Source organism: Bos mutus, chromosome 10, assembly GCF_027580195.1.
Source record: "Bos mutus isolate GX-2022 chromosome 10, NWIPB_WYAK_1.1, whole genome shotgun sequence".
NCBI lineage: Eukaryota > Metazoa > Chordata > Mammalia > Artiodactyla > Bovidae > Bos > Bos mutus.
Window position 1 is genome coordinate 20,270,546 of NC_091626.1, and position 27,622 is coordinate 20,298,167.

General features: G+C 52.6%; 5 protein-coding genes across 7 annotated transcripts; 2 read left to right on the forward strand and 3 right to left on the reverse strand.

The window, feature by feature from the left end:
• Positions 1-346: 346 nt before the first annotated feature.
• Positions 347-10,449, reverse strand: LTB4R (leukotriene B4 receptor). 2 transcript variants are annotated; one of them, XM_070377421.1, is made up of 2 exons: positions 10,303-10,449; positions 347-2,351 (listed from the first exon to the last, which is right to left on the reverse strand). In XM_070377421.1, exons 1-2 carry the CDS (start codon positions 10,318-10,320, stop codon positions 1,287-1,289), a joined length of 1,083 nt encoding a protein of 360 aa, XP_070233522.1. In that variant the 5' UTR covers positions 10,321-10,449; the 3' UTR covers positions 347-1,286. The 2 variants fall into 2 exon arrangements, with proteins under 2 accessions (XP_070233522.1, XP_005911809.2); XM_005911747.3 differs by lacking the exon at positions 10,303-10,449 and adding an exon at positions 2,968-6,104.
• On the reverse strand, positions 6,124-10,441 carry LTB4R2 (leukotriene B4 receptor 2). Of its 2 annotated transcripts, none has more exons than XM_070377422.1 (2): positions 10,303-10,441; positions 6,124-7,224 (listed from the first exon to the last, which is right to left on the reverse strand). In XM_070377422.1, exon 2 carries the CDS (start codon positions 7,202-7,204, stop codon positions 6,128-6,130), a length of 1,077 nt encoding a protein of 358 aa, XP_070233523.1. In that variant the 5' UTR covers positions 7,205-7,224; positions 10,303-10,441; the 3' UTR covers positions 6,124-6,127. The 2 variants fall into 2 exon arrangements, with proteins under 2 accessions (XP_070233523.1, XP_070233525.1); XM_070377424.1 differs by lacking the exon at positions 10,303-10,441 and adding an exon at positions 7,584-7,755.
• CIDEB (cell death inducing DFFA like effector b) lies at positions 7,755-12,596 on the forward strand. Its single transcript, XM_005910287.3, has 5 exons — positions 7,755-9,932; positions 10,306-10,450; positions 11,321-11,470; positions 11,703-11,893; positions 12,067-12,596. Exons 1-5 carry the CDS (start codon positions 9,892-9,894, stop codon positions 12,197-12,199), a joined length of 660 nt encoding a protein of 219 aa, XP_005910349.2. The 5' UTR covers positions 7,755-9,891; the 3' UTR covers positions 12,200-12,596.
• A 15-nt stretch (positions 12,597-12,611) lies between these two features.
• Positions 12,612-18,580, reverse strand: NOP9 (NOP9 nucleolar protein). Its single transcript, XM_005910286.3, has 10 exons — positions 18,210-18,580; positions 17,585-18,037; positions 16,544-16,654; positions 16,165-16,306; positions 15,283-15,475; positions 14,525-14,665; positions 14,003-14,128; positions 13,596-13,832; positions 13,225-13,330; positions 12,612-12,886 (listed from the first exon to the last, which is right to left on the reverse strand). The coding sequence occupies exons 1-10, from the start codon at positions 18,454-18,456 to the stop codon at positions 12,729-12,731; spliced, it is 1,914 nt and encodes a 637-aa protein (XP_005910348.1). The 5' UTR covers positions 18,457-18,580; the 3' UTR covers positions 12,612-12,728.
• Positions 18,581-18,632: 52 nt separating this feature from the next.
• DHRS1 (dehydrogenase/reductase 1) lies at positions 18,633-27,513 on the forward strand. Its single transcript, XM_005910288.3, has 9 exons — positions 18,633-18,872; positions 19,268-19,442; positions 20,900-21,043; positions 21,190-21,269; positions 25,331-25,463; positions 25,774-25,917; positions 26,465-26,534; positions 26,869-26,949; positions 27,124-27,513. Exons 2-9 carry the CDS (start codon positions 19,293-19,295, stop codon positions 27,258-27,260), a joined length of 939 nt encoding a protein of 312 aa, XP_005910350.2. The 5' UTR covers positions 18,633-18,872; positions 19,268-19,292; the 3' UTR covers positions 27,261-27,513.
• The last annotated feature ends 109 nt before the right edge of the window (positions 27,514-27,622 follow it).

A 27,622-nucleotide genomic window follows, 5' to 3' on the forward strand; every position in this document is an offset into this window, starting at 1 on the left:
ATTTGATTTTTATTTACACAACAAACACTAAATAAGCACCTGTTATGTGCTCACTATGTAGCATAGGTAGGAGGCCTGGGATATAATCTATTAGGTCCCTCCTCATTTCAGCTACTGTTCTCAAGCTGACCCACCATGCTTTCTAGCAAGGACATGTATACAGTTGGGGGTCTCCAATTCTCAGGTCTCTCAGATTCTCCATTGCTTCCTTTTGCCTCCTGCCCAGATGCTGATATTACATAGGTCCTAAAGCATCCATGGCTCATTCCTGCTCACATTTTGGGGTCCATGAGAGGTATCTTGATGTGCAGAAGTTACACAAGGATTTTTGACTTTTCTTCTAGGTGTCTTTCTCTTTTTATGCAAGAGATTCAAAAAGTAAACTGCCGCTACCATCTTCTTAAAATGCTGTCAGAACACAGCCAGTCCAAGGCTCTCCAAGACAACAGTCTTCCCAAGTAAAGAATGACACAACCTTTTCGCTTTTGCAAATCTTCATTTCCTAAGGGTGACCACATCACAGAGGGCCTTCAGCTCCAGCCTGTACCACAGCATTTTAGGGGCTGGCAAGATGCTGATGTGCAGAGTTCTAAGGAATAAGATCTGACGACTTGGCTCGCTGGTGAGACTGCCTCCAGAGAGAGAGGGAAAAGAGGCAATCCCCCAAGACATCTCCCATTGACAGGACAAAGAGTACTGGCAGGATGTTGGAGTCCCGCTAACAAAGATCCCCACCCCAGCCCTCTGGGCAGACACCTCCTAGCAGGTCTAAATGTTCTTCCTGTGCTGAGTCAGGGAGTCTGGAGTGATGGGCACGCCTGGGTGGTCCTCCTTGGCCAGCTCCTTCAGGGGTCTGCAGACCTGTGTTGTTCCAAGTATGATCTGCAGATCGCCTTCCTCAGAATGGGAGTGGGAAGGTCTGATTTCTCCGTCTGTGTCCCAGAACTGAAAAGCACAGGGGACTAAAGGACGTGCCACTCTGCTACTGAGAAGGAGCAACCAGGAGCACCCCAGTCTCCCGTCATGAACGCATCACACACACCCGGGGGGACCCAGTTTCAGACTTCAGTTTTAATTGTAAAGCTGCCTGTGGGGACCCGGTTCCCATTCAGCCCTGAGTTGTGCCCCTCCCCGCCTTCCGCTCCACTTTCCCACCAGCGTTCTCTTCCTCGGGGAAGGAGGGGGCTGGTCAAAAATTGGGTCAGGCCAGCGGGGAGGGCATTCCCCCAGGAGGAAAGCTACGGTCCTTGCACTGCAGCCACCCAGCAGGCCTAGTTGAGTTCGCTTCACTCGAGAGGGTTGGTGGAGGCAGTGAGGCTCTCGGCGGGGTCAGGCTCAGGAGAGGCGGGGGTGCCCCTCACCGTCTGGGCCAGGGTGCCCTTGCGACGGCTGCTGGACGTCTCGGAGCCGGTGCCCTCTAACAGCTTGGCTATGAAGCCCACGCCGGCTGAGCGCAACAGGCCGCCCCCGGCACACGCGTACAGCAGGGGGTTCACGCTGCTGCTCAGGAAGGCCAGCGTGATGAGCACGTGGCGGGCCAGGAGCAGCCGCCGACCCACCGGTCCGGAACCCAGGGCCTTGCCCGCTGCCGCGCGGAACCCCTCGGCCAGGTTCACCACGTGGTAGGGCAGCCAGAAGGCCGCGAAGGCCAGGATGATGAGCGCCACCAGGCGGCCGGTGCGGCGGCTGCGGCCGAAGCGCCGGGCCCGCAACCTGCGCCCAATGTCGCAGTAGCTGGCCACCACGACCAGGAAGGGCAGCAGGAAGCCGGTGATCACCTCGAAGAACAGATGGAAGGCCCGATGTCTTTCGCTGGGGTACTTCAGGAAGCAGGTCAGGCTCCTATTGTTCAATCCCAAGTGCACCGTGCGGTACAAGAGGACGGGAGTGGCCAGCAGAACAGACATCACCCAGATGCCGGCCAGCACCCGCCAGGCGACTGCCTTGGTGCGCAGCTTCTGGGACACAAAGGGGAGGGCCACCGCCAGCGAGCGGTCCAGACTCATGGTCATGATAAGTAGGACGCTGGCATACATGCTGACTCCACAGACATAGTGGAACAGGCGGCAGCTGGACAATCCAAAAGTCCAGGTGCCTTGGGCCACAGAGTAGAGGAAAAAGGGGGCAGTGAGCAACACGGCCAAGTCGGCCAGGGCCAAGTGCAGCACCATCAGGGCAGTGACAGAGCGCTTCCGCAGCTTTGCCAGGATGCTCCACACTACAAAGCTGTTGCCAGGAAGCCCTACAGCCAGCGCCACTGACAGTACGATGATGACCAGCAGAGAGATGAAACTGACTCCTGATGAGGAGGGTGCTGCAGGAGATGTAGTGTTCATGGCTATAGCAAGGACCTGAAGAGTGAGGGTGACACGCACATGAAGGAAGGGTTTCCTGACACTCCCGATACACCTAGTCTGGGTACTCTCATCTGTCTTCAAGGTCAGCACCATCAGATGCTGCTCACCAGGGTATACTACCCTTATCATCACCCACTGACCTGTCTTAAGGGGATCTGGCTGAGTAGAAAGATTAATTTCCTAACTGTGCCACATACCCCCTTCCTGCCCATAGACCCAACTGCAAAATGTACAGCAACAGCAGAGGCAGTATTTCCAGACCTGTCAGCCTCCATACCTTAGGAGACCCTAAAATCCAGAACCAAAGTGGAGGCTTTTCTTAACAATGCTGTACCTCTCAAAAGGCTAGCTCCTTTCCCCTACCACCACCCGACCCCTGCCAGACCCTCAGCCCACTCAAGTGCCACTGCCCTCTTCCAATCACCTACCCACTCACCCCAGAGGTGACCAGGCTCCACCAAGAACAACAGGGATGGGGAAGATTTCATGGACAGGAGACAAGACCAAGTCCTCTCAAGTTCCTTTACCACTGGCCAGCTTTCTTTGGAAGTCCTTTGGACCTTACAGCTGTGCTCCCTCCCCCCACCTCCCCTACTCCCAGGGTACTTACTTAAGGCTTTGCCGGGCACTGGTTGGAAGCTGGTGCCAATCCCAGGGTTAGGGCAGAATGGCGTAGCCTATCCCCAGATCCGAGCCGGTGCCAGGGGCCTGGCCTGGGGTCTGGGTGCTATCAGTTAAGTCAGTTAGAGAGGAAGTACCACAGAGCAGGGGAGGGAAGATACATCTTCCTAAGGGTGGGGCCGAAACTCCTACCCGCTCCCTTCCCTAGGTGGGGTGGAATAGTCTTTGTGTTCCAGAGTCCGGTGGGGAGGAGGACTCCTCAGGGGTGGGGCCAGAAGAGAAGAGCCCCGAAGGGGTAGTGAGAGAGGAAAGAGTGAGGGGGCGGGTAGGCTGCAGTGTGGCCTCAGATGCAGGTCTAGATTGAAGAATTGAACAGAATGATGAATTGTGTCATGCAGGAGAAGGGGGGAAGGAAGCCAGAGAGGGGAAATGGACTCAGACTGAGAGGTCAGAATGTTGAGTATCTTTATATCTTCTGTGAACGATGTAGATTTTCAGATTAATAGGAAATGTGGGCTGGGGCTGGGGCTCAGTTCTGGGCTTGGGTCAGGTGACGTCATGACTTAAAGAGGACAGCACTCTGTCTTTGCCTTGGTTTCAAGCCATGACTGGGATTTGGTGGAGAGGACTCCCTTCCAGTACCCTCCATCCCTCCCCTCATTTAAAAGAACTAGTTCCATTCTAGGTCCATCTCCTTTTTCTTTCGTAGAAGCCAAATGGTCTCTCTAGTATCACAGAGAATGACAATTTCTTCCCCTTCCTGAACCACTTGTCTTGCACTTGCCAATGTGGCTAAGCTGCCACATGAATTTGGACTTAAGATGTGGGCGCTGGGCAAGTAAGTCAGCACCACATCTTTCCTACTTTCCCACAGCTGACTTCTGTCCCACCTTAGACACAGAGGGAAAGCAGAGATGAGCACAAGAAGCAGACATGAGAGAGGGGGAAAACCAGGAATGTGGAAAGCGAAACAGCCCCCAAAAGGATCACTCTTCCCCCTCCCTGGAAGGAGGCAGTCTCCTCTTCTTGACTCACCTGCAGAAGCTAAGAACCAAGAAGTCTAATCTTCAATCCAATAACTAGCCTTCCTGCTTCCCTTCCAACTCCACCCCTTCTTGGGAAATATGCGTAGTGGTGGTAATGGGTACGAGTGGAATGGTGGTCATTGAGGTCCCTTAACCTTTGTCGTGGCCCCAGCTTTCCTGCTTTGAGAAAAGCCAGAGCAGGACTTCCCTGTGGTTAAGAATCTGCCTGCCAATGCAGGGGACATGGATTCAATCCCTGCTCCAGGAAGATTCCACGTGCCAAGGGGCAACTAAGCCCGTGTGCCACAATTCCTGAATCCGAGCTCTAAAGCCTTTGAGCCACAACGAGAGAAACTCACACACCATAACTAGCGAGTAGCCCCCACTCACCACGACTTGAGAAAGCCTGTGCACAGCTACGAAGACCCAGCACAGCAAAAAATAAGTAAATTAAATTCTTTTAAGAAATAAAAAAAGAGACGAGCCAGAGCAGAGTTGACCCAGCAGCTATCAGCTAGAGGATATGATGAAAACAAATGGGCTGAAACCGCAGCAGAAACTGGAGGCAGAGTTGAGGAAGAGCTTTCTGACCACAGCCGGCCTGTGGGATGGGGAATGTGTAACAGAAGTTAGGAAGCCTCTGCTCTGGTGTGGGAGGACAGGAAGAAAGCCATGAAGTCAGTGTTTGAGGGTAGAAGCTTCTGGCTCAGAGCTCTGGGGTCACCCAGAGGCCCCTTCTGACAGGAACTAGGTTGTCTTTGCCTCCTCTTCCACGTTGCTCCCCACCTCCATCTCTCTCTCCCATCTTTCTCCCTCTGCCCCAGACTAGACGCTGTAACCATACTTTCTGCCCGCCCAAGTCCAGAGCTCTGTCCAACCCCAGTTTTGGTGGCCCTGGCCTGACCCTGAGGACTGGATTTCCTCTAACTTGACTTCTGCCTGGGTGGTGTGAACAGTCACAAAAGCAGAACCTAGGGTGATGGTCGGTGTGACCACTCAGGTAATCAAGCATCTAAGTTTGTTAGAGACTCAGGGGTCTGGGACGAGAGACTTGCAGTGCTAAAACTGAGAAAGTCCTAGGCAAATGGGGATGAGCTGGTTACCCTAGTGATCACACGTGTGTGCACATGGACATCCCCTAAAAAGGACTCCATCCTACATTCCCAAACTCAAAAGTGTCAGGATCCAGAACAATTTTGAGACCTAGAGAGATTCCAAAAGATGGGAACCGAGAAGTATTGGGAAGCCAAGACTTGGCAGAGAGGAAAAAGAGAGAAAGGAGAAGTGGCATCTCCCTGAAAAATTCTTTCGTCTTCCAGATATCCACACCGTTCCTCATACCCCTCAACTCCAACCCCCAGAAGCCTCCTGGGTGAATGAGTGTCTGCCCCTGAGCTCCTTTTTTGAGTCAGGTGACCTTTTCAGGGAGAGTTACATTCAGAGAAGGTTAAGTCTCCGACTTCAAGGTCCCTCCCCCGCTGTTCCAACCACAAGACAGACAAGAAAACTTTCCTTTCAAACCCTACAGACTGACTTTCCCCTCCCAGAGCCAGTTTCCCATCCACTTAGCTCTAACAGACCCGGAGAGTAGATCTTATCACCATCCCTCTGCCAAGCACTCACACCTCTCCTTCCTCCTTCTCCTTTCATTTCCAGAGCGATTCTATGGGTTGGCTTGGGGGAACCAGGCCATCTGGGCTGGGGAGGACAGGGTAAGATTGAGGGCTTGCATTGCCCAGACTTGGCCTGACCCAGCAGTGAGCTAGGTGAACATGGGGTAGTTTCACTCAAGTAGGATGAACCACTGGAGGGAGCACTCTTAAGCCACCCTGTAATGTATTTCACACAATTTCACAGTATCTTTCACAATAGCTATTGGCAACAAGTTATCAGCTCTGGCACCGGGCACAAGCCAGCCTGCAGGTACATGATACTCTTTAATACAGGCCATCACCACTCCCAGTCCTGGGAGGAACCTGGGCCTGCCCCAGATGTATAATAATTCTGCCCAGAGAGATCTCAACGCTAGCGGGAGAAGGATCCCCAAACCATCCAGAGTGGTTCCCTGAGTTCCAAGGGGGCGCTGGAAGGGAACAGGGAAGAGCCTGGTGATAGGGTTTGACGTCAAGGGTCCCAACCCTGACTATCCTTCTGCGCCCCGCCCCCAGGGTCTCCATTGCCGCCGGCCCGCCCCACCACCTTGAGCCGAGGGGTAGTTCGGAGCTCCAAGGTCCCCTCCCTAGAGCGGCCGCCCCCTCGGGCCTCTCCGGAGCCCTCAAAGAGCCGCATGAGGAAGCGGGGACCCGCCCGGGGCAGGAGATCCCCGGCGGTGAAGAGGTAGAGCACCGGGTTGACGCTGGAGCTGAAGAAGGCCAGAGCCGTAGTTCCGGCTCGCGCCGCCTGGCCCGCGCCGCCCAGCCTGGCGAAGGCCCCTTCGGGCGGAGCCAGCGCGGCGAGCGCCTGTAGCACGTTGACAGCGTGGTAGGGGGCCCAGAGCAGGCCGAAGGCCAGCACGATGGCGCCCACCAGCCGGCCCACCCGCGTCACGCGCCGCCCGGCGCCCCAGCGGACGCCCCGCAGCCGCGCCAGCGTCACGCCGTAGCAACCGAGCACCAGCCCGAAGGGCAGCACGAAGGCGGTCAGGGTCTCCAGGCTCAGGTGGGCAGCGGCGTGGGCGGCCGACGGGTGGCACAGCTGGCACACATGGTCCGCCCCGAGGTGACGGTAGACGGCCGCCGGGGTGGCGAGCACCAGGGCGGCCAGCCAGACGGCCAGCAGCAGGCGGCGGGCCAGGGCCGGGCTGCGTAGTCGGGGCGCCAGGAAGGGGCGCGTGACGGCGAGGCAGCGCTGCAGGCTGAGCAGGCCGGTGAGCAGCACGCTGGCGTACATGCTGAGCGCGCACACGTAGTACACGGCCTTGCAGCCCGCCTGGCCCAGGGGCCAGGCCTGCCGGGTCAGGAAGGCCACGAAGAGCGGCGTGAGCAGCAGCACGGCGCCGTCGGCCAGCGCCAGGTGCAGCACGAGCGTGGCCGCCAGGGGGCGCCCTCTCGCGGACCGCCAGCCGGCCAGGCTCCACACCACAAAGCCATTGCCCGGCAGCCCCAGCAGCGCCGCCAGCAGCAGGAAGGCTGTACCCGTGGCCCGCGAGGTCTTCCAGCTCAGCAGCGTCTCGTTCCCCGGAGGACGGTAGCAGACTGACATTCTTCTGTCCTTCCGGGAGGCTGGAAAGAGCCGTGGGGCGCATTCAGGTGGGGCAGAAGCCCACGTTCCGCCTGATGCTAGTGAGAAGGGACTGAGCGTCCCTCACTCCCCTGCAGCCTGCCTCTGTTCTGTCTGGGGGCCTCTGTCTCTACCCCCCACCAGAACCCCAGCCCCAGCTCAAACACTACTTCTTGTAACCCATATCACCTGCTCTCTGTCAGGCCACCTCCCCAGTCCTGACTCCCAGGCTGTCCCTGCCTCCACCTCCACTCTTCTCACCTGGCCTCTCCTTCTTGGTCCGGCCCCATTCCCTATATGTATACACCGCAGGGCAAAAGTGAGTGGAGGGGAGTAAGGTCTAGTGGGCAGATCTACTTACCCAGCTGGGCGGGTGCAGGGTTGGGGGCTCTCCAGGGGCCTGGGGAAGCCCAAAGGCAAAGCGGCAGTGGGCAAGTTGCCTAAGTCTGTCCTGTGCCTGTCAGGTTGGCAGAGGGTGAGGCAGAAACAGGGAGGGACAAGGTGGGGCTCCTCTTGGGCCTTTCCAGGAGCCCTCCCTCACCCTGCTGCTTCCCATCACTAACTCGTCCAGGCATGTGAGAGCCCGCCTCCCACATGTGGGCTCCAGGAAACAGGATAGGCTGAGGGGGTGCAGATAAGGTTCCCTGGGTGTGTGGGTGAGTAGGGACACTGCTGGATCCTGCCCCTGGGTCCTGCCTCTGCGCTCATTTCCCCCCTGCAACACACACACACCCCCAGTTCTCAGCCCTCCCACCCTGCAGCTCTTATACTGTCAGGCATCCCTTGCCAGCTCTCAGCAGAGAAGGCAACCCAACTCCTCATTCCCATAGCTGCTGTATCTTTGCCTGTTTTCCGACTCCTGACACTGCTAAGCCCCACATTTCCTCAGCTTCCTACCTACCCCCTCTCACCTCCTGCCTTGGGCCCTGCCCCAGTCACTCCAGCCTCACGGCTCTCAGAGGACTATCAGTGACAGCTTTCAGTGTAAAGCATGGGGCTAAGTTCCCGGGGGGAGTGGGAGATGCACAGAGGTGTGACGGGCTTATAGGCTGCGTGAAGAGTTGTGACACACACCCATGAAGAGGCCACACTGCTGGGCTGCACCGGGATACGAGGTGAGGAAAAAGGAGAGGCTGCGGTGAGAGACACACTGGAAGGAAGCTGTCTCTGGGTGGCGACGTCAGGCAAAACTTAGGAATGACATTTGGCAGATTGATAAAATTGAGGGAAGAAGGAAAAAGGCTTCTGCCTGTCAACAGCCAGAAAGGGGCTCCCTGGGAGCCAGGACACCAGTATTGTCTCAGTTTGGTTTTCCTCCCAGCAGAGCTTGAGTCGAGGGTGTGGATATAGGTAATCCTGTCTTTAGGCAGTCAGCTCGGGAAGCCAGAGTGAGAGCAAGGGAAGGGGAAGAGGGGAGCCAATAAGAGGGCGTTATTAAGTTCCTTCAGTGGGCTCCAGGAACCTCTGAGCACACAGAATACCTTCCGGAAAGACAGAAGGCAGATGTTTATGTCCAGCTCACCTTCCCCATTGTTTGAGGGTTGTCCTAGAGGCTTTAATGCCCTGACGCACACTTGCAGCCTGTCCTGTACAGCTTCAGACAAGGCTCCTGGACAGTGTGTGTGTGATGTGTTCACTGACAGTGAGAGTCTGAGCTTCCATACAACTGTTAGCACAACCACAGCTGAAGTGAGAGATGGGACACGGGATACCTCAAGTCCATTAAAGGAGGCATTTTCTCTGCCCCCAGCCATGACTGTGTGTGCTGTCGCTCAGTCATGTCTGACTCTTTGCGACCCCATGGACTATAGTCCACCAGGCTCCTCTGTCCATAGGGACCATAAGAATACTGGAGTGGGTTGCCATGACCTCCTCCAGGGGATCTTCCTGACCCAGGGACTGAACCCGCATCTGTCTCCTGCATTGGCAGGCGGGTTCTTTACCATTAGCGCCTCCTGGGAAGCCCCCATCCATGACTCCTTCATGCTAATTAAGTGGCCAGTGGAAGGGAAAAGTGAGTGACTAATCCACTGTGACTGAAACAGGCAGTTCTGGAGAAGGAAGTCAGAGAAATGTTAAGCCAGCCCCTCCCCTGGACCACAGAAGGAAGAGCAGGAAAGCAGGAAGGCCAAGGTCCCAGACAGGATCCTGATGATTCTGGATCCATAGATCACACCCCGTGGGCGCACACTGCCTCCTATTCTGTTTTCTCCAAGCCCTGCAGGTCCTCAGCACCCCCTCCCTTTTCCTAAAACTGCAGTAAATTTTTTTTCAGTAGGTGGCAGCACATACAAAGCAAATCACACAACGCAGCTTTGCACAGATTGGCAGCTAGAAGTTCCCTCCATATAAAGAAAAACACCAGAGATTACATTCCATAGCTCCTGTTTACTCTCACATCACACACTGCCACCAGAGACACACTCACAAAACCTCCATGGCTTCTGCCTTCCACCACCACACCCTGCCTCCACCCCCACCTTGGACTTTGCCCTGCGTACTGGCCAGGCAGAGGGGGCCAGAGTCCAGGCTTGACTCATCCCCCTACTCACTGGGGCTGAGATCCCAGCTCTGGAACAGAAAACACCACCACTTCAGCTCCAACCCAGCAGAGAAGCACCCAGCCTAGGACGCCAGGGAGAGGCCCCTCTCCGGTCCCTCCCTCCACCATGGAATACCTCTCTAACCTGGACCCCAGCAGCCTGCTCAGGTGACTCCTAACCCTCCACTCCAGCTCTGGGTGTATGGGCAGAGCCACAACACTCCATTCAGCCTCTAGTTTCCTAGACTCTCCAATTTGTACCCCTCCCCCTCCCTGCCACCACTTTTCACAGTGGGCTTGTCTAGATTCTGACCCACACCCAGTCCCCCATTCTCCTCATTCTCCCCATTCCCCCGCCAGCCCCCTACTTCCTCCATCCCCCACTCGGTAGTCTCTTCCTCTCCCTGGGCTACTCTAATCTGCACACCTAGATCCTCTCTCCCAACTCCCCTAACACTGCAGCTACCCCACCCACGCCCATCACCCCCAGTGCACTCAGCAGACCTCTCACCCCTTCCTGACCTTCATTCCCACCTACCAGGTCAGTATCCAACATGAGCGCCGATTTGGGCCGAAAGGTCTGGACCTCGGCTCCACCACGCCAGCGACCTTTCCGAGTCTGTGATAACAAGCGGACCACCCGGAAAGGCCTGACAGCCGCTACCCGTCAGGAACTGCTAGACAAGGCAAGTGAGTCAAGTCCCTGGGTTCCAAGAGTGGGGACAGCCAAGGAGCTAGTCAAGAGGGAGAGCTTGGAATGACGAGCAGAAAGAGCGGTGGTTATTACATGGCTGCCCCTCCCTGAGGGCTGAAAGCAGGGGGGTCAGCCCGATGGCTTCTACTGCATTTGAGACGATTCATTTTTTTTCTAAGGAGCAAGCTTGTCTTTGGGGGTGGGGAAGGAGTGGATAGGGTTGGAGCAATACATTTCAGAACTCCAATGTATGGAACGGCAATGTCTGACAGATCAAATTCAAATCCTGATTCTGCCACTTCCTACTGTCAAACCTTGGGTAGGTATTCAGCCCATCAAAACTTGTAAAAAGGAAACAATACAGCTGCCTCCTTGGGCTGTGGAAAGATGTAGAAGATAAGATATGAAAGTGCTACAACAGATACTTGACCCTCGTGAAGACTCAAAAAGGTGAAAAGTCACCATTACTGCAAACAGCTCTGGAGAACTCTGTGGGGTTGGGGAGAGTGAGGTGGGGCGTTGGAGATGAGACCCCATCATGGCAGGCCTTGTCAGCATAATACCTTGACCCCAGAGAACTTGGCTAGCTTTTCAATTCCAAACCGGCAGGGGTGGCTTGGAAGCTGGGAGAGGTGACAGTGCCATGGCAGGAGCAAAACAGGACAAATGGGAAACAACGGGCCCTAATGAGGGTTTCCCAACAACCAAAGAACAGCGTGAGCTGGAGCCTTCTGCAGGGACACCGGAGAGCCGGGGTCATCACCCAGCACCCAGGGCCGACCGTTGGGTGCTGGGCAGCTGGGCAGGGACAGGGCACAGGATAAGCTCTGCCCCTCCCCTCCTGCTTCTTGCCACTGGGCAGGCTCTGGAGGCCCTGGTGCTGAGTGGAGCGCTCACACTGGTGCTGGAGGAAGACGGGACCACCGTGGAGAGCGAGGAGTTCTTCCAGCTGTTGGAGGACGACACGTGCCTGATGGTGCTGGAGTTGGGACAGAGCTGGAGCCCCCGCAGGGTGAGAGGCCCATAGTGGGGCTGCAGTAGACCACTGATCCTTCTGTCTCTCCCAAGCCTCTTGTCTCACCTAGCCCTGATCTTGGGGACAGAGGCTGAGAGAGGTGAGGAGTTGTCAGACTCCCCATAGAGGACAAACAATCCAGGCAAGGGGCAGGGGGTCAGTTTCTGTCCCAGGGCTGACAGGGTTTAGTGGTGAAGCTTCAGTACACTGATGAGGGGGTGCCCTGCAGAGTGGGGTGCTGTCATATGGCCTGGGCCAGGAGAAGCCCAAGCACAGCAAGGACATCGCCCGCATCACCTTCGACGTATACAAGCAGAGCCCTCGAGATCTCTTCGGCAGCCTGAATATCAAAGCCACGTTCTACGGGCTCTACTCCTTGAGCTGTGACATTCAAGGACTCGGCCCAAAGAAAATACTCAGGTCAGAGGCCACACGTCACACTTTTCCACCCCTACAGTTGCAGCCCCAACAATTCCTTCTCACGCTCTCCCCCACCCTGTTAGCTCTCCCTTGTGGAAAACCCCCAGCCTCCAGCCTGTGGCTGCCTCCCAGGCTCCCCCCACCTCTGACTTCCTCTTGTCTCCGCCCTGCAGGGAGCTCCTCCGATGGGCCTCCTCACTGCTGCAAGGCCTGGGCCATATGCTGCTGGGGATTTCCTCCACCCTTCGTCGTGCAATAGAAGGGACTGAGCGGTGGCAGCGGCAGGGTCGCCTCAAACCCTACTGAGCAGGGGGTCTGGCCCTAGCCTCATTCCAAGACACAGACTGGAAAGGACTGTGACGGCGTCGAGCCTGGGGGCCTGCACAGTGCAGACTGGCCAACTCACCTCATCTCCCCACTGTCCTCTGATGTGCTGACAACAGGCCTGTTGGCACGATCCTTCCAGTCCCAGCCTACACCCGTTCCTGAAGAACACTATCCCTTCCTGACCATCGTTCCAGCCTCCCACTTACCCTGAAAAGCCACAGCCTGTCCCCAGGTGTCTGGATCCCATTCTGATTGCCACCACATCTAGAAGTCATACTCCCCTGCTGTCCCTAGGCTCCTCGGTGCCCTGAACAGAGCCCTCTCTAACCTCACCTTGAGATCTCTCTTTCTCTGTACCCTTCCCCCTGCAACATAACAAAAGTGTTTCCAATAAAAATATAAAAATGTTTATTGGTAAGACATTTGACTCCAATTAAACTAGAACAGGGCAAGATAGATACTTCCTCTCCTCACCCCCCCATCAACACCCAGTCCCAGATCCAAGTCCTCAGTCTTCAAGTATGGAGTTCAAGGCCCGCCTCCGCTTGGCCACCGCCCCCTGCTCCTGTTCCCAAGCCTCTCGACGCTTCAGGAAGGTAGTCAGGGCCACGTTTCGAGCCACATGGTGGCCAAAAGGGTCTCTTATCAGCTCCTGGTTCCGCTCCCCTGCAAAGGGAACCATTCATGTTCAGTATCACCACGCAGTCATCCCCCTAGGCTTGAAGAGACTCTACTTGGGGAGAAGGTCCCTCCATTTTTCTGGAATCCTGGGTCTGCCTCAGGATAGAGTTAACACCTCACCGTCCAAATAACAAAAACGGAAGCGAAGGGCTGCACAGAGGGGCAGACTACATGGAGGGGCAGGGAGAGCAGACTGCTCAAACCCACAGCCAAAACCACCCTTTAGAACTGAAGTCGCTGCTGAATTTAGGTCCACTCCCAGCCATCCAGCTTTTCAGAATAGGGAAAGGGAACGTTTGGAAAGGTCAAAGAGAGGAGCTCACCCAGCTCGGCAGCAATTTCCTTCCGGGCCCCCAAGGCTGCTCCGCTCCAGATAGCATCTAGCACACGGCTGCCATGGCGACTACAGGCCAGCGTCACATAATGTCCCTGCATTGAGGTAAGTAAGGTAGAGCCATCTACTGCTACTGCTAAGTCACTTCAGTCGTGTCCGACTCTGTGCGACCCCATCTAGGGCAGTCCATAAAAGGGTATTGTTGGTGGGGGTGGGGTGGGGAGGTGAAGTTAAGAGGCCAAGTTGAAGCAGTCTAGGAACTACGCATCCTCTCTGTGACTGAAGGCCAGTCCCAGGGAAAGCACACACTCTCCAAATGGAGGGATGGCAGAGGAATCAAACAGGAGCCAAAACTCTAACCTTTAGTGTCTTTAGCACCCGGCGGCGCTGCTTGCGTGTCACGGAGGGGCTGGTGAGGACGGCATCAAGCACATGGGAGCCGGCAGGGCTTTGGGCCAGAGTCAGGAGCTGCGGTCCTGTCAAGGCACTGAGACTCTGGAGTATGAGACAGGGACTGGAGAAGTGCAGCAGATGCTGCAGCAGGAGAGACCCAAGAACTGCCACTTCCCCCAGGCCCCTGGCGGCGGCCATTTCCACCTGAGAGGACAAAGACAGGCAGTTAGGAGGCAGCCACCAAACCGCCACCTTCACTTGGATGAAGCCAAGAGATCCCACCTCCCTCACCTCTGTGGCGAGGGGCTTCCTCAGCTCTGGGAGGCCTGGTTCCCAACTAGTCACAGGCTTGGCCTCTCCCCTGCCTCACCCACCTGGTGCTCCATGGGCACTGCCCCCTCCTCCTCCGCCAGTCCATAGTACACCTCATAAGCCATCAAAGCGGCAAAGAGGGGCACACAGGCCACTTGCCGGGAAGAGGGCTCTGCACAGTGGAATGCCTAGAAGGGAAGACAGAACGTGATGAAGCTGAGAACTACCTCATCTGACACCTCGGCTTTCCAGCCAGGGGAAAGCGTTCAGGACAGGTGCCTGACTCCACAAGAACATAACCTGCATGTGGAGAGGATCTCATCTTCCTTGCTGTATTCACAGCCTCCATATATATAACAGGGGCTGAATAAGTTTTTTTTCCTTAAAAGTTCTTTCTTTGTCCAGGGAGACACTTTTCATTCCAGGGCCATGAGATGGCTCTGGCTTCATTTCCCCCATACCTGTGAACTCGCTGGGTATCAGATCCCATGGGTCCAGAAACACAACAACTGAAGATTAGCTAAATCCTAGCAGGTAGAACTTGAACTCAGGGTACAAAGGGGTTGCGGGTAACCCCCACTCACCTCCAACAGCAGCTGCAGGACCTGGGCTTGGTGGGTCCCAACTCTGCGGCAGGCGCCAACCAGGGCAATGACTACCCCTGGGTGACCCTGGGCCAGCACAGCTTCCAGGGCGGGGCTCAGCTCCTCAAACACAGGGGACAGCTGAGGGGAGACATGGGGTAAAGAATTTGACATTCTGGTAATGGTGGGCTAAGTTATTCGATGAAATCTTCCTGCCAAAAGCAACTAAAAATGCTAGGTAAAACATAAAAGCATTGGCAAAAGCCAAGACTTTGGTTTGGATGGATAAGGAAGGTCCAGAACAAAAGGAGTCTTAGAGGTGAGGCCTCACATGGGGAGGGGGAGCAAAAGGGAGGGCTAGAGTTAAACCTGCCCTTCCATCCTAGCTCTCAACCCAGGGGATCCTGGCAAAGCATGCCTTGGCACTAAACAGCAAAGAGAAAGAGAAGCTACGAAAGCAGTTTTGCTGCTCGCGTGGATTTACAGCCAAGCACCCAGAGACTGAGCAAGCCACGGAAGCTCAGGCTGAGAACTTGGATTAAGCCAATCTCCTACTGGCACTGGCACCTGAGAAAAGCTAGAGCACATCCTTTCTGGGAAGAAGGCACCTTCACCCTAAGCTCTGGGAAGCCTCCAGGAGTGACTTCTCAAGGGGAATGGCCAGCACACTGTTGGAAATACAGAGGCATGTACACAATAAAGCAAAGCCCAGTGAACAAGAACTAACAGAAACAGACTCGGCCAAGTTCCCAACTCACCAGCTCAGGGGTGGTGATGGCATCCAGGAAACGCTGCAAAGGGAAGTTGGCAATAGAATGTGCAGCCAAGGCCTGCAGATGTCCTTGGAGGTGATCTTCAAAGAGGCTCTGGAGCCTTGGGGGCTCTGACACTAGCAGCACCTGCTCCAGGAGCCTGGAGCTTGTCTGATCTCGCAGAAACAGCAATAGGGGGCTGGGGACAAGGAGAAGGTGATCAGGTAGTCTTCACTTTATTCACAATGCTCACATCACTGGACTTATCATGGCGATCACCATGGACTTATCATGGTGAAGTGTACTGAAATAGCAAATCACTATACTGTCTAACAGGAACTAACATAATGTTGTAGGTCAATTATACTTCAAGAACAAACAAACGGAGGAAAAAAGATCAGATTTTTGGTTACCAGAGACAGGGGGTCTGGGGGGAGGGGGAACTGGCTGGAGACAATCAAAAGTTACAAAATTCCATTTATAAGGTAAATATATACTAAGGATGTAATGCATAACATAATAAATATATAACACTACCATATGTCATATACAAAAGTTGTTAAGAAATTAAATCCTAAGAATTCCCATCACTAGGAAAAAAAAGTTTTTTTTTTCTCATTTCTTTAATTTTGTGTATAAATGAGATGACAGATGTTCACTAAACTTATTGTGGTAACTGTTTCATGAGGTAAACCAGTCAAATCATGCTGTATACCTTAAAATTATATAGTGCTGTATGTCAATTATATCTCAATAAAACTAGACAAAAAAGTAAAATAAAAAAATAAACACACACATACAGAGAATGGAAACAAACAAAATACCCACATCATGTCATTCATTTCACATGGCCCACCACCTTGATCAATCCTGAGGCCCTGTCCATACCTGCCATCTGCTGAGGAATTCCGGCTACTCAGATAGCCAATCACAGCACTGCAGAGGTGGGCACAAAACTGGGGCAGCTTGCGGTGTAAGATCTGTAAGGCCACTTGAAGGCAGAAGCTGGGTATCTTGTCAGTGATAAACACTGTGGGGGAGGGCAGAAATAATAAAAGTGGCTTTCCCAAAATCCAGACAACCTACACAATCTCAGGCAACAGGGTATAAGGGACTATGGACACAAATGGTCTAAACAGAGCCTTTACAACAAACCAGGCAAGATTTGAAAAAAAGACGAACAAGACCAATGGAAATAAGAGCCTTGTTTGATGATAATCCTCTCCAAAAAAGAAGATCCGAGATCTTCCTCTATTTCCCTCCTTACCAGCAATGTCCTTTAGAAAGCAGGAGCTCAGGTTCTGAAGGCAATTCAAGAAGGTTTCAGGGACCTCAAAATCAGTTGGCTTACATTCCCGAGATGGGGCCTTTTGTGCTTCTGAAGGAAGATCAAGAACATATACAGTGGTGAGACCACAGACTGCCATCCCGAAGGGAGAAGAATTGCACAGCTGAACAAGGATTTGGCCTGGAGATGCAGAATGCATACAGTACAACTCAATGTCTCATCTCCATGACTGAACTGAGACTACATTTCCCTTTTAATTTTTCTAAGGAACTTCAACCAGCTCCCGCATGGTCCATAGGAAATAGTCCAAACTCCTCAGTCAGGAATTCAAGGTGTTCCAAAATCAGGCCTCACCTAAACTCACTACCCTATTTCCCAACGTTTTTCAAAATGTAGGTCCGCTGCCTATGAGTGTATTATGAAATCAATCTAGTGGGTTTCAACAAGCACTTTTTATGTAACACACAGAATAAAATGAAAAGGGAGGGAATTCCATGGTGGTCCAGTGGTTAGGGCTCTGCACTCCCACTGCAAGGGGCAAGGGTTTGATCCCTGGTTGGGGAACTAAGATCTTGCAAGCCACACATGGCACAGGAGAAAAAAAAGGTTGGGGCGGGGGGCGGCTGGTAGAAAATATCAGTGGATTGTATGTAGAAAGGTCTTGCTTCCTGACCTTTGGCTTGAATCCAATATGTGTATGTACACACACATGTATATTGAATGATGCTTGAAAATTGTTTTCTTACTGTGAGCTGTAGTTAAAAAAAGTTTGAGAGGCAATGCTCAAGTGAATCACCTCTTCCACTTACCCCCATTCTTCTAACAGCTGTCCCCTAAACACACATAGGCATCCTCACCTCTGGGCCTCCATGCGCACTAATCTTTGGCCTGCTATATCCCTGTCCTAATTTCACTGCTAATTCTTCAAGGACATGAAGAAATCTTCTGCTTACTCTCTCCTTCTGAACTTCCTAAACTCTCCTTCCCTGGAGGTCCACACCCCTTTCTTGTAATACTTACCAGGTGACTGGGAGCCACGGTGCCTGGCTCTCTCAGACTCCAGAAGAGTCCCTCCCAATACCTGCAGCAAAGTTCTGACCACGAAGCTGCCATGTGTGTCTCCACAATAGAAAAGAAAATCATCACAGACCTCAGCAGCTAGTCCCAGGACCAGCTCCTCCAGGGTCTCCACATGACCATCCTTCCCATCCTCCTCCTCCTCCTCCTCCTCTTCTTCTTCAGGGCTCCCTAGCAATCGAGGCAGCTGTAGCAAAGCGCTTTGCAAAACGTGGACCCCACATCGATGACAGGCCACAAAGCGCAAATTGGAGTGCAGAGCAGCCCATACGCGACACATCGGCTTCCGGGGACTGAACCCCAACAGTTCCTGTAGCATCTCACTGCCAGTCCGGTTTGTGGCCAAGGCTAGGGCCTGAGCCTCCACTTCCTTCAAAACATTGTGCACCATCAGCTCTGAAAAAAAAACAAGAAATACATTAAAGAGAATGAGAGGAGAAGGTTATGCCTTAGGGGAGATGAAACTAAGTTTTCACACCCTGGGGACCCACGAAATTGTCCTTACCTGTCCTGAATTTTATACCCAACCAGTTCCTCCCTTGATCCCTCTCCCCAAGTTGCTCCCTACCTCGTTCTTCTCCCGTCTCGGGGGCCTCTTTCAGCGCGGACAGCGCTTGGCGGAAATACCCCAGAGCTTCTGGGCTCAGGTGAGGGTGCGCATCTGGGGCCGGCTCCGAGCGCCCATCCGGAGGCGAGCAGGGATGTCGCTGGCGGCCTGGTGGAGGGCGCCCCGCGCCCTTGGCCCCGCGCCCTCGTTTTCCGCCAGCTGGGAACCGGCGCCCCTGTTTGTGGGGGGAACGCGGACCCAGGCCCATGGGTGCTTCGGGGCCGCTCCGCCCGGAAAAGCTGCCTTAGCCGCTGGGGGAACCTCAGTCAGCCGGTTGAAGGCCCGGGCCCGGCAGAGTTTCGACACGCCGGCGCGCTTAAGGCGCAGCATTACACGTCATAGCCTCGCGACTGCCTCTCTGGGGAAGGCGTGGCTGAGTCTCTGGATCTCCACGCCCCGCTGGTGGATCCTGGCCTCCGCCCCTTGTCCAGGCTCCTACGTGTTGTACTCTTTGACCGGATCCTCCGAGTCTCCTGCTGAAACCGGACCAGAACGTGTACTTCCACTCGACCGTCGTCCTCTTGACTTCTTGTCCCGCCCCTGCGACCAGAATTAAAACTCCTCGACTTCGAGAACTTTGTGAGCCAGACGGCACGAGGACTCCAGCGGCAGCACAGGTGGCAGGTATGGAGTTCGAGCTCCCTCCACATCGGGCTCAGGGTCCCTGGGCCTCGCGCCAACCCTCCACGCGGAAGCCGCACCTCTGGGCAAGGGGCCTGAACTCCATAGCTCAGGACTCTGTAAGACGTGCCGAGAGAGACTGCCCGCCACAGTCCCACTCAGAGTCCCAGTAGATGGCCGGCCTGGACAGCCCCTCGCAGCCCCCTTCTTCACTCCTTGGTCGCCCAAAAGGGACAGCCAACCTTGTCCGGGGCCTGCACTAGTTATCCCTCTCAGAAACTTCTTTCCCCATCAAAGGATCTCAACCTTGGCTCCCCTTCCTACCTCTATCAGGATCACCCCCCTTCGACATAACGCAGTCTGCACGCTTCCCTCAGAGCAAGTCCTTTCTTCCACAGATTTAACCCCTTTGCTTGTTGAGTCATGCCAGCTACCATGAAGGGCCAGGTGTGCGTGGTGACTGGTGCCTCCAGGGGTATTGGCAGGGGCATCGCTTTGCAGCTCTGCCAAGCAGGTGCCACAGTTTACATCACTGGCCGCCACCTGGACACACTGCAGGCCACTGCTCAGGAGGTGAGTGCTTCCTCTGGAGTCCCAGGGGGCAGAAACCATCCGAGGGAGCTCTTTCCATTAACTACTCCTCTTAATCCCTTACCTGAAACCAAAATATTCCTCAATAAACATGAACATTTATTCTAAGTGGGATAAGTAAACCCCATAAGTAACTTCAGATCAGGGCACATTTTGCCATTAAGTGAATTTTATGAAAAAAAAAAAAAAAAAACTTTATTTGAGAGCTTTAGGGATTTTGGAATTGAATTTCAAGAGTTGTGGACCTGTGCTCTTTCTCTTTTCTTGTTAAGATTTTATTGAATTGTTTTCATTTGATTTTTCTACTGAATTTCAGTTAAATAAATTTTGGGGTGCCTTTGATTTGCTAGGCACTGGAGTTACCAAATTTAGTAGGACATAACTTTTGCTCTGAAGTCTAAGGCAGAAATGGATCCTTTCAATGTAATGTGAATACAGGAAGTGATAAGAGATGAAAGGAATGAGTATGAACATGATAAGCAATAAGTGTATCCAGAATGTACTAGAAATGTGAGTGAGCAGTTCGGCAGGGAGGTCAGAGGGTGGGACCCAGAGCATGAATCTTCAGGATATGAAGATTGTTCTTGAATAAATTATTCTTCTTTCTCTGAAGTTAGAGGAGGGGACACATTTGTATAGGAATAGGAAGTAGAGAGTGTTCGTGTCTGAGAGCTTTGTTTTTTCATTTACCAGGCAAGCAGTGTTGGTGGAGTGAGGGTAAGAAGGCTGGGATTGAGTTGAGATTCCAGATGAGTGGTGAAGGGTGGGAGCTAAGGGCACAAGAGATGGAAATGACCAAGAATGAAGAAAAAGAACTCCTTTCTCAAGAGTTCCTCCTTTCTCAAGAGAGCCTCCAAGCCTATTTGTCCCTCAGCCTCCATGTGCAGAGTAATACAATGCCTTGAACAGAGTAGACCTCAGAAAATGTCTGTAGATTTTAAACCTGGGATTCCCCATCCCCCTTGCTCCACAACAGTACCTAGCATTACTGATGGAGAAGGCAATGGCACCCCACTCCAGTACTCTTGCCTGGCAAATCCCATGGACAGGGGAGCCTGGTGGGCTGCAGTTCATGGGGTCACTAAGAATCGGACACGACTGAGCAACTTCACTTTCACTTTTCACTTTCATGCATTGGAGAAGGAAATGGCAGCCCACTCCAGTGTTCTTGCCTGGAGAATCCCTGGGACGGGGGAGCCTGATGGGCTGCCGTCTCTGGGGTCGCACACGACTGAAGCGGCTTAGCAGCAGCAGCAGCAGCAGCAGCAGCATTACTGAAACTCCTCAAACAGACACCAGAGGGCAGTATTGCCCACCATGTTGCCTCAGCTACTGCCTGAGGCCTAGGATTGCCTCGCTCCCACGTTGAGGCTGACGGGAGCTGAGTTCTGTCTCACGTTGTGCAACTCGGAGCTCATATCCCTTCTGTCTCTTTCCAGGCGCAATCCCGGGGAGGCTGGTGTGTGCCCGTGGTATGTGATTCAAGCCAGGAGAGTGAAGTGCGAAACCTGTTTGAGCAGGTGGATCGAGAACAGCAAGGACGTCTGGATGTGCTGGTCAACAATGCCTATGCTGGAGTCCAGGTGCTTTTTGAACTTTGACCCCAGCTCCACACTTCGGACCTCCCCCTCTGACCTGAGTCCTCATCCCCACTGGTTGTCCCCTTCCATTATCCAGCCCCTTCTTGCCTCCAGAGCATACTATTCATCACTCTCCCTGTGCCTTCCAGCCGATCCTGAACAACTCTAAGAAGTCATTCTGGGAAAGCCCCGCCTCCATTTGGGATGACATCAACAACGTCGGACTCAGGTAGGTGCTTCCCCGGCCACCCACTTAAGGGCCTGGGCTCCCCTCAGTCACTCAGCCAAACATTAACAAGCGCCCTCTCCTTTTCCTTCTGATCTCCTCGTCTCTTTGTTCTCCCATCTGTCCTATTTGTCCACTGCCCTCTGAAGGAGTTTCATGCAGGTGAATCTGGGCCCAGGAACGTCAACTTTGGCCTTGTTTCTGTCCATACTTTTCATCTGAACTCGCCCTTGCCCGCTCTCCTGTCTCACTCTCTGCTTGTCCAAATGCATGATCCATAAGGAAGCCTCTTTCCTTTGGTAAAGCTTGCCACGGTATGTCCAAACATGGCTGCTGCTAAGTCGCTTCAGTCGTGTCCAACCGTGTGCGACCCCATAGACGGCAGCCCACCAGGCTCCCCCGTCCCTGGGATTCTCCAGGCAAGAACACTGGAGTGGGTTGCCATTTCCTTCTCCAAACATGGCTAGAGGAAAGAATTATTTTGTTTTAGATCAGCAGAAGGTCAGTGAGGAAGATTGAATGCCAGCCATCTTCGCCTTCCCCTCCTCACTCCAGGCCCACAGGCAAGAGTGTTCCAGGTGTGAGTAGAGAAGGCAGGGGTTTCACATGCATCTGGAAAAGGAATGAGATGAAACACAGCATTTACAGTTCACCCAGCATGACATACATCCTTCAGGGCTGTGTTTATTGTTGGGAAGAGGGTACCCTCTCAGAAACTATACTGCATGGATGTGATCAGCCACCTGTGGGAGTCACCCAGAGATTACATGCAAATCTACATCTAAAGCATCTAAGGAAACCCTCGGCTTCTAGTGGCAATCTCAGGGAAGCAGGATTACAATCCACTTGTCATTTCCAAAGTGGAATAAATGTTGTGAGGAGATGGAGATGGTCAACCAAGAGTCAAGAAAAACCCAAAAAGTTTGAAATTGGCAACACCCATGTCCTTAGCCCTCTAAAGAGAGGGGCCTTCCACACTCTCACCTCTTGCTGGTCAGGGTTTTGAGCCTGCAAAGCAGAGGCCCAGACCCTGGCACCAGAGCCCTGATGAAGGGTCCAAAGCGAAGGTTACTCTGGGACCCTGCTGGAAGCGCACCAACACCTCCTCTCACCACTCACACACATAATTATCGTGCCTGTCCTCTGCATTGCCTGAGGTTGGCCTTCTTTTTGATACCGTAACTCACTCTACTTGTTTTCATCTGGAGAGTCCTGTCTCCTGTGCAAAAAAAATGTTTTTCTGGTTATCAAGTATGTGTGTGTTATTTTTTTTTTAATATACTGTGTAGACCAGTGTAATCATATTCCCCTAGTCACCACCCCTCTCTTTTGCCCGAGATATCGTTGTTGTTCTTTAGTCACTAAGTCATGTCTGACTCTTTTGTGACCTCATGGACTATAGCCTGCTAGTCTCCTCTGTCCGTGGGATTTCCCAGGCAAGAATACTGGAGAGGGTTGCCATTTCCTTCTCCAGGGGATCTTCCTGACCCAGGGATCGAACTGACATCTCCTGCATTGGCAGGTGGATTCTTTACCACTGAGCCACCAGGGAAACCCCCAAATATACTGGGTAGATTAGTATAATCTTATTCCATAATCACCAACCCTTCCTCTTTTGCCTGGGATATAGCTACTGTTAATAGCCTAGTATATATTCTACCATTCATTTAAATATTCCACTGGAAAGAGATACCATAATTTATTTATCTAAGCCCTTATCTGTTGCGGTAGTGGGAAAAAATTAGGCTAAAAAATATGTACCTCAGAGATTTTAGTAAACATTATCAAACTGTCCTCTAAAAAGACCCCACCAATTTATAATCTCAGAACGATGAAGGAGAATATCTGTTTCCCCATGTCTTCTATCATACTAGACAATATCGGGCCAGGAGGTCAGGCAAGTTTGGCCGTTCTAATAAGCCAAAGATATCTGAAGATGTTTTTTAAATTCACATTTCTCTATTATTTGTGAAGTTGAGCTTTTGTTTTTTACATTTGTATCGGTTCTTTATTCTTTCGTGAGTTGTGTTACTAAATTATTCTTTTTACATCAATTTATAAGAGACCTTTGTAGAATAGATCCCTTTAATGTGTGTTTTACAAATATCTTTCCCAATTTATTACTCATTACTTGCCTGCATGCTTTCTTCAGCTCTCTAAACATACTTAAATGTATATACATGTATGTATTTGTATATCTACGTATATACATGTCTTAATGTATAAGTCATTTATATCTTGGTATGGTACTGAGACAAGCTTCCCCATGGTAAAGCGTCTGCCTACAATGCGGGACACCCGGGTTCAATCCCTGGGTCAGGAAGATCTCCTGGAGAAGGGAATGGCAACCCACTCCAGTATTCTTGTCTCCCCCTCCAAAAAAGGGGCTCAAAGAGATATTGGAGAAGGAAATGGCAACCCACTCCAGTATTCTTGCCTGGAGAATCCCATGGAGGGAGGAGCCTGGTAGGCTACAGTCCATGGGGTCGCAGAGTCAGACACAACTGAGCAAATTCATTTTATTTATTTATACTTTCTTTTATTGCTTTTAGGCACTCATTTTTTTATACCCAAGTATTTTGGGAATGCATTTTAAAGCAATAAATGAGGTAGAGAATCCATCCCACCTACTAAATAACTGACCGTGCATACACGCTAAGTCACTTCATTCATGTCCAACTCTGAAGTGGACTGTAGCCTGCCAGGCTCCTCTGTCCTTGGAATTCTTCAGGTAAGAACACTGGAGTGGGTTGCCATGCCCTCCTCCAGAGGGTCTTCCTGACCCAGGGATCAAATCCGCATCTCTTATGTCTCCTGCATTGGCAGGCGGGTTCTGTACCACTAGTGCCCCTTGGGAAGCCCAAATTATTTGTTGGCCAGATGTTTGTTGTTCAGTCTCTCAGTTGTGTCTCCAAGGGTTGGACACCACTGAGCGACTGAACAACAACCATCTCTCCCTGTTGGTTTGAAATGTTCCCTTACTACTTTGCTGAATTCTTCTTTACACTTGGATTAACTATTGAGCACTTTGTTTCATTGACATATTTAGGTATTATAATGCCAGTCCTGAATTCTTTTTTAAAAAATATTTACTTATATGGCTGAGCCAGGTCTTAGGTGTAGCAGGCATGATCTTCGACCTTTGTTGTGGCATGTGGGATCTACGTGGGGTCTAGTTCCCTGACCAGGGATTGAACCCTCTACATTGGAAGCTCAGAATCTTAGCCAAAAAAAAAAAGAATCTTAGCCAGTGGACCACCAGGGAAGTCCTCTGCATTCTTTTAACTATTATGTCATTGCACAGTTTATGGCAGCGTATCCCCCTCACCCACAAGATATTCTTCTTCCTTTTTCAGAATTTTCCCGGCTATTTTCACACATTTATTCTCATTGACCTTTAGATTATTATCAATTTCTCCAGAAGTCTTGAGATATCACTCAAATTGAATCTGTGGATTAATTTAAGCAGAACTCAAGTTTTACATGTTGGTTCTTCTAAACAGATTCTGTCTGTACTTGTTCTTTTTTTACATATTTAGGTGAGAAGTGAATTATTTAGAGAGAAACACAGTCCATACGTAAAGTGTGGGCCATCTCAGAGGGATAGAGCGGCCTGTATTCTTTTATATTAAATAGAGCTTTATAGTTTTTCCTTGTAGATCCTATGTATTTATTATATTTTATCCCCCAGAGTTATTTTAGCTTTGTCATTGCTGTCATGACAGAGCACTTTTCTTCCGTTACAGTCTTCTAAAGATTGCCATTTCTCCTCTTTCAGTGATTAATATTACCTGTGGGTTTCTTAGAATGTGACCTCAGGCCCTTGGTTCACCAGGTTGGCGGCCCTGTTGGAGAAGGAAATGGCAACCCACTCTAGTATTCTCGCCTGGAGAATCCCATGGGCAGAGGAGCCTGGCTAGCTACAGTCCATGGGGTCACAAGAGTCGGACGTGACTTAGTGACTAAGCCACCACCACCACCTGGCTCAGAAGCCACTAGGGGGCAGAAGAAGCTTCTCGAGACAGCCCTAACGTGGTTCATTTCTTCTCTGCCCCACCTTCTAGAGGCCATTACTTGTGTTCAGTGTATGGGGCTCGGCTGATGGTACCAGCTGGCCGGGGGCTCATTGTGATCATCTCCTCCATTGGGGGGCTGCAGTATCTCTTCAACGTCCCCTATGGCGTGGGCAAAGCTGCGGTGAGGACCCACTGGCGCAGGGGTTGGGGTGGACAGTCACAGTTGCCAGAGCTCAGGAGAGATGGTCCCCGGTGGTCCAGGCGGTGAGGCTGACTGGCCCTCCCCTCTTCCTCTCCCCTGTATAGACAGTTCCTTAGCCTGGGCTCCTCTCCGCTGGCCGGCCAGTGCACTGGGGAAGGTGGATAGCTAAGACGGGGCTCCTGGGAAGGCCAGGGGTTGGGGGCATCCTCGGCAGAAGCAGGCAAGGCAGGAGAGGGAGGTGACACGACCAGGTGCCTTGACTCCCACCCGGCCTTCTGTCCCTCTGCAGTGCGACAGGATGGCTGCGGACTGTGCTCAGGAGCTGCGGCGCCACGGGGTCAGCTACGTGTCTCTGTGGCCGGGGCTGGTGCAGACAGAGCTGCTGAAGGAGCACATGATGAAGGAGAATGCTTCAGATCCCCTGATTAAGCAGGTGGCCGGGGGAGGGCGAGGGTGGCAGGGAATGCAAGGAACCAGTCTTTCCCTCTCCAATGACAAAACAGTAACAGCAACAGAGAGTAGATTCCAGGGCTCACTGTGGCGGGCGCAGGGCTGAGCACTGACCCGCATTCTGTCCTTCACTCCGTAAGGGAGATGGTAGCTCCATTTTACAGATTGGGAGACTGAAACTCAGGGAGGTTAAGAAACTTGCTCAAGTCACATATCCTGTAAGTGGAAAGACTATCCGCCTCCAGAGCCCATAGTCTTGACCTCCACTCTGAACTAATCTAGAAGGCCCAGATGCGGTTGGCATCCCCATATTCTTCCACTTAGGAAAGGCAGAAAGGCTGTGGGTACCAGTACGTGGTTACACGGCTCGCGGATGTGGGAAGGAGTGATTCCCGTACCTTCCCAGATGCTGAGTCCTGCAGGCGCGGTGACAAGCGCCTCCCTCTCCTGGAACAAAAGCTGAAAGCAGGAAAGGGACTTGGGCAGCGCTCTTGGAAATTAACCCTTCACTCTCTGCCCCTGTATTTCAGTTCAAATTTCGTTTCTCATCCGCGGAGACCACAGAAATGAGTGGCAAATGTGTGGTGGCGTTGGCAACAGGTGAAAAGGTTGGGGGCGGCTGGTAATGAGAAAGGGCATGGGGGATCTGCAGGGTGGTGGCCACTGGTTCTGGGTCCTGAGCCAGGAATACGCCCTTCTTTTCTATGGCTTCTGGACACCCAAAGGGTCCAATGCCCAGTTTGAGGTGTGGGAGCCTCAGCAATTGGATCCTGGGAACAGTGGCCAGGAGCCAGAGGCCCAGAAACCTTCCTAGGAACAGAAAGAAACAAATATGGGCTCTTAAGCCTATCTTGGTGATGCCCTGTGCCATTGGGCCCAGGCCTGGTCACCCTGGGCCATTTGCAGGCTGTCTCAGCTGTCTGTGTGCCCACAGATCCCAATATCCTGAGCCTGAGCGGGAAGGTGCTGCCGTCCTGTGACCTCGCACGACGCTACGGCCTGCAGGATGTTGATGGTAAGAGCTCTGGCCCAGCAGCCAGCCTGAACCTCTCTTCCTTCCGTTTCCAGCTCACTCCTTCTCCCCTTCTCTCCCTTCCTTCCTCACATTCCACTCGGTCTCTGCAGCCACGTGGGGGTGTCTGAGGAATGGGAAACAAGGATCTAATCCTTCTTTTCCTGTGGTCCACAGGCCGCCCTGTCCAGGATTATTTGTCTTTGAGCTCCGCCCTCTCCCATGTCTCCAACCTGGGCTGGCTGGCCTCCTACTTGCCTGGGTTTCTCCGGGTGCCCAAATGGGTCATGACCCTCTATGCTAGCAAGTTCTAACCCTGCTGGCCTCACACAATTCTGCTTCCCTTTGGGCTGAGTGGTTGGTCTATCTCAGTTGGAACACAGCCTCCTTCCCTGCCTACCTACTGCACACCGTTGATCTGAAGAGAAGCCTCTGCTGTGCCCTGGTTGAGCCCTGGGGGCCTTTATAGGTCCTTCTTCAGGCCTTCCTTACCCCGTCATTTTACTTTTTGCCTTAACACTGAAAAATGTTCTAGGGGCTAATAATAAAGCTCTCATTTCTCCTTCAGTTCATTTTCAAGTACTTATCCTTTGCTCAGCAAGGTGGTAGGTACTTTAGAGGAAGACCTAACGATATGCAACATGTTGAGGCTCTCAAGGAGCTGCATCCACAGGAC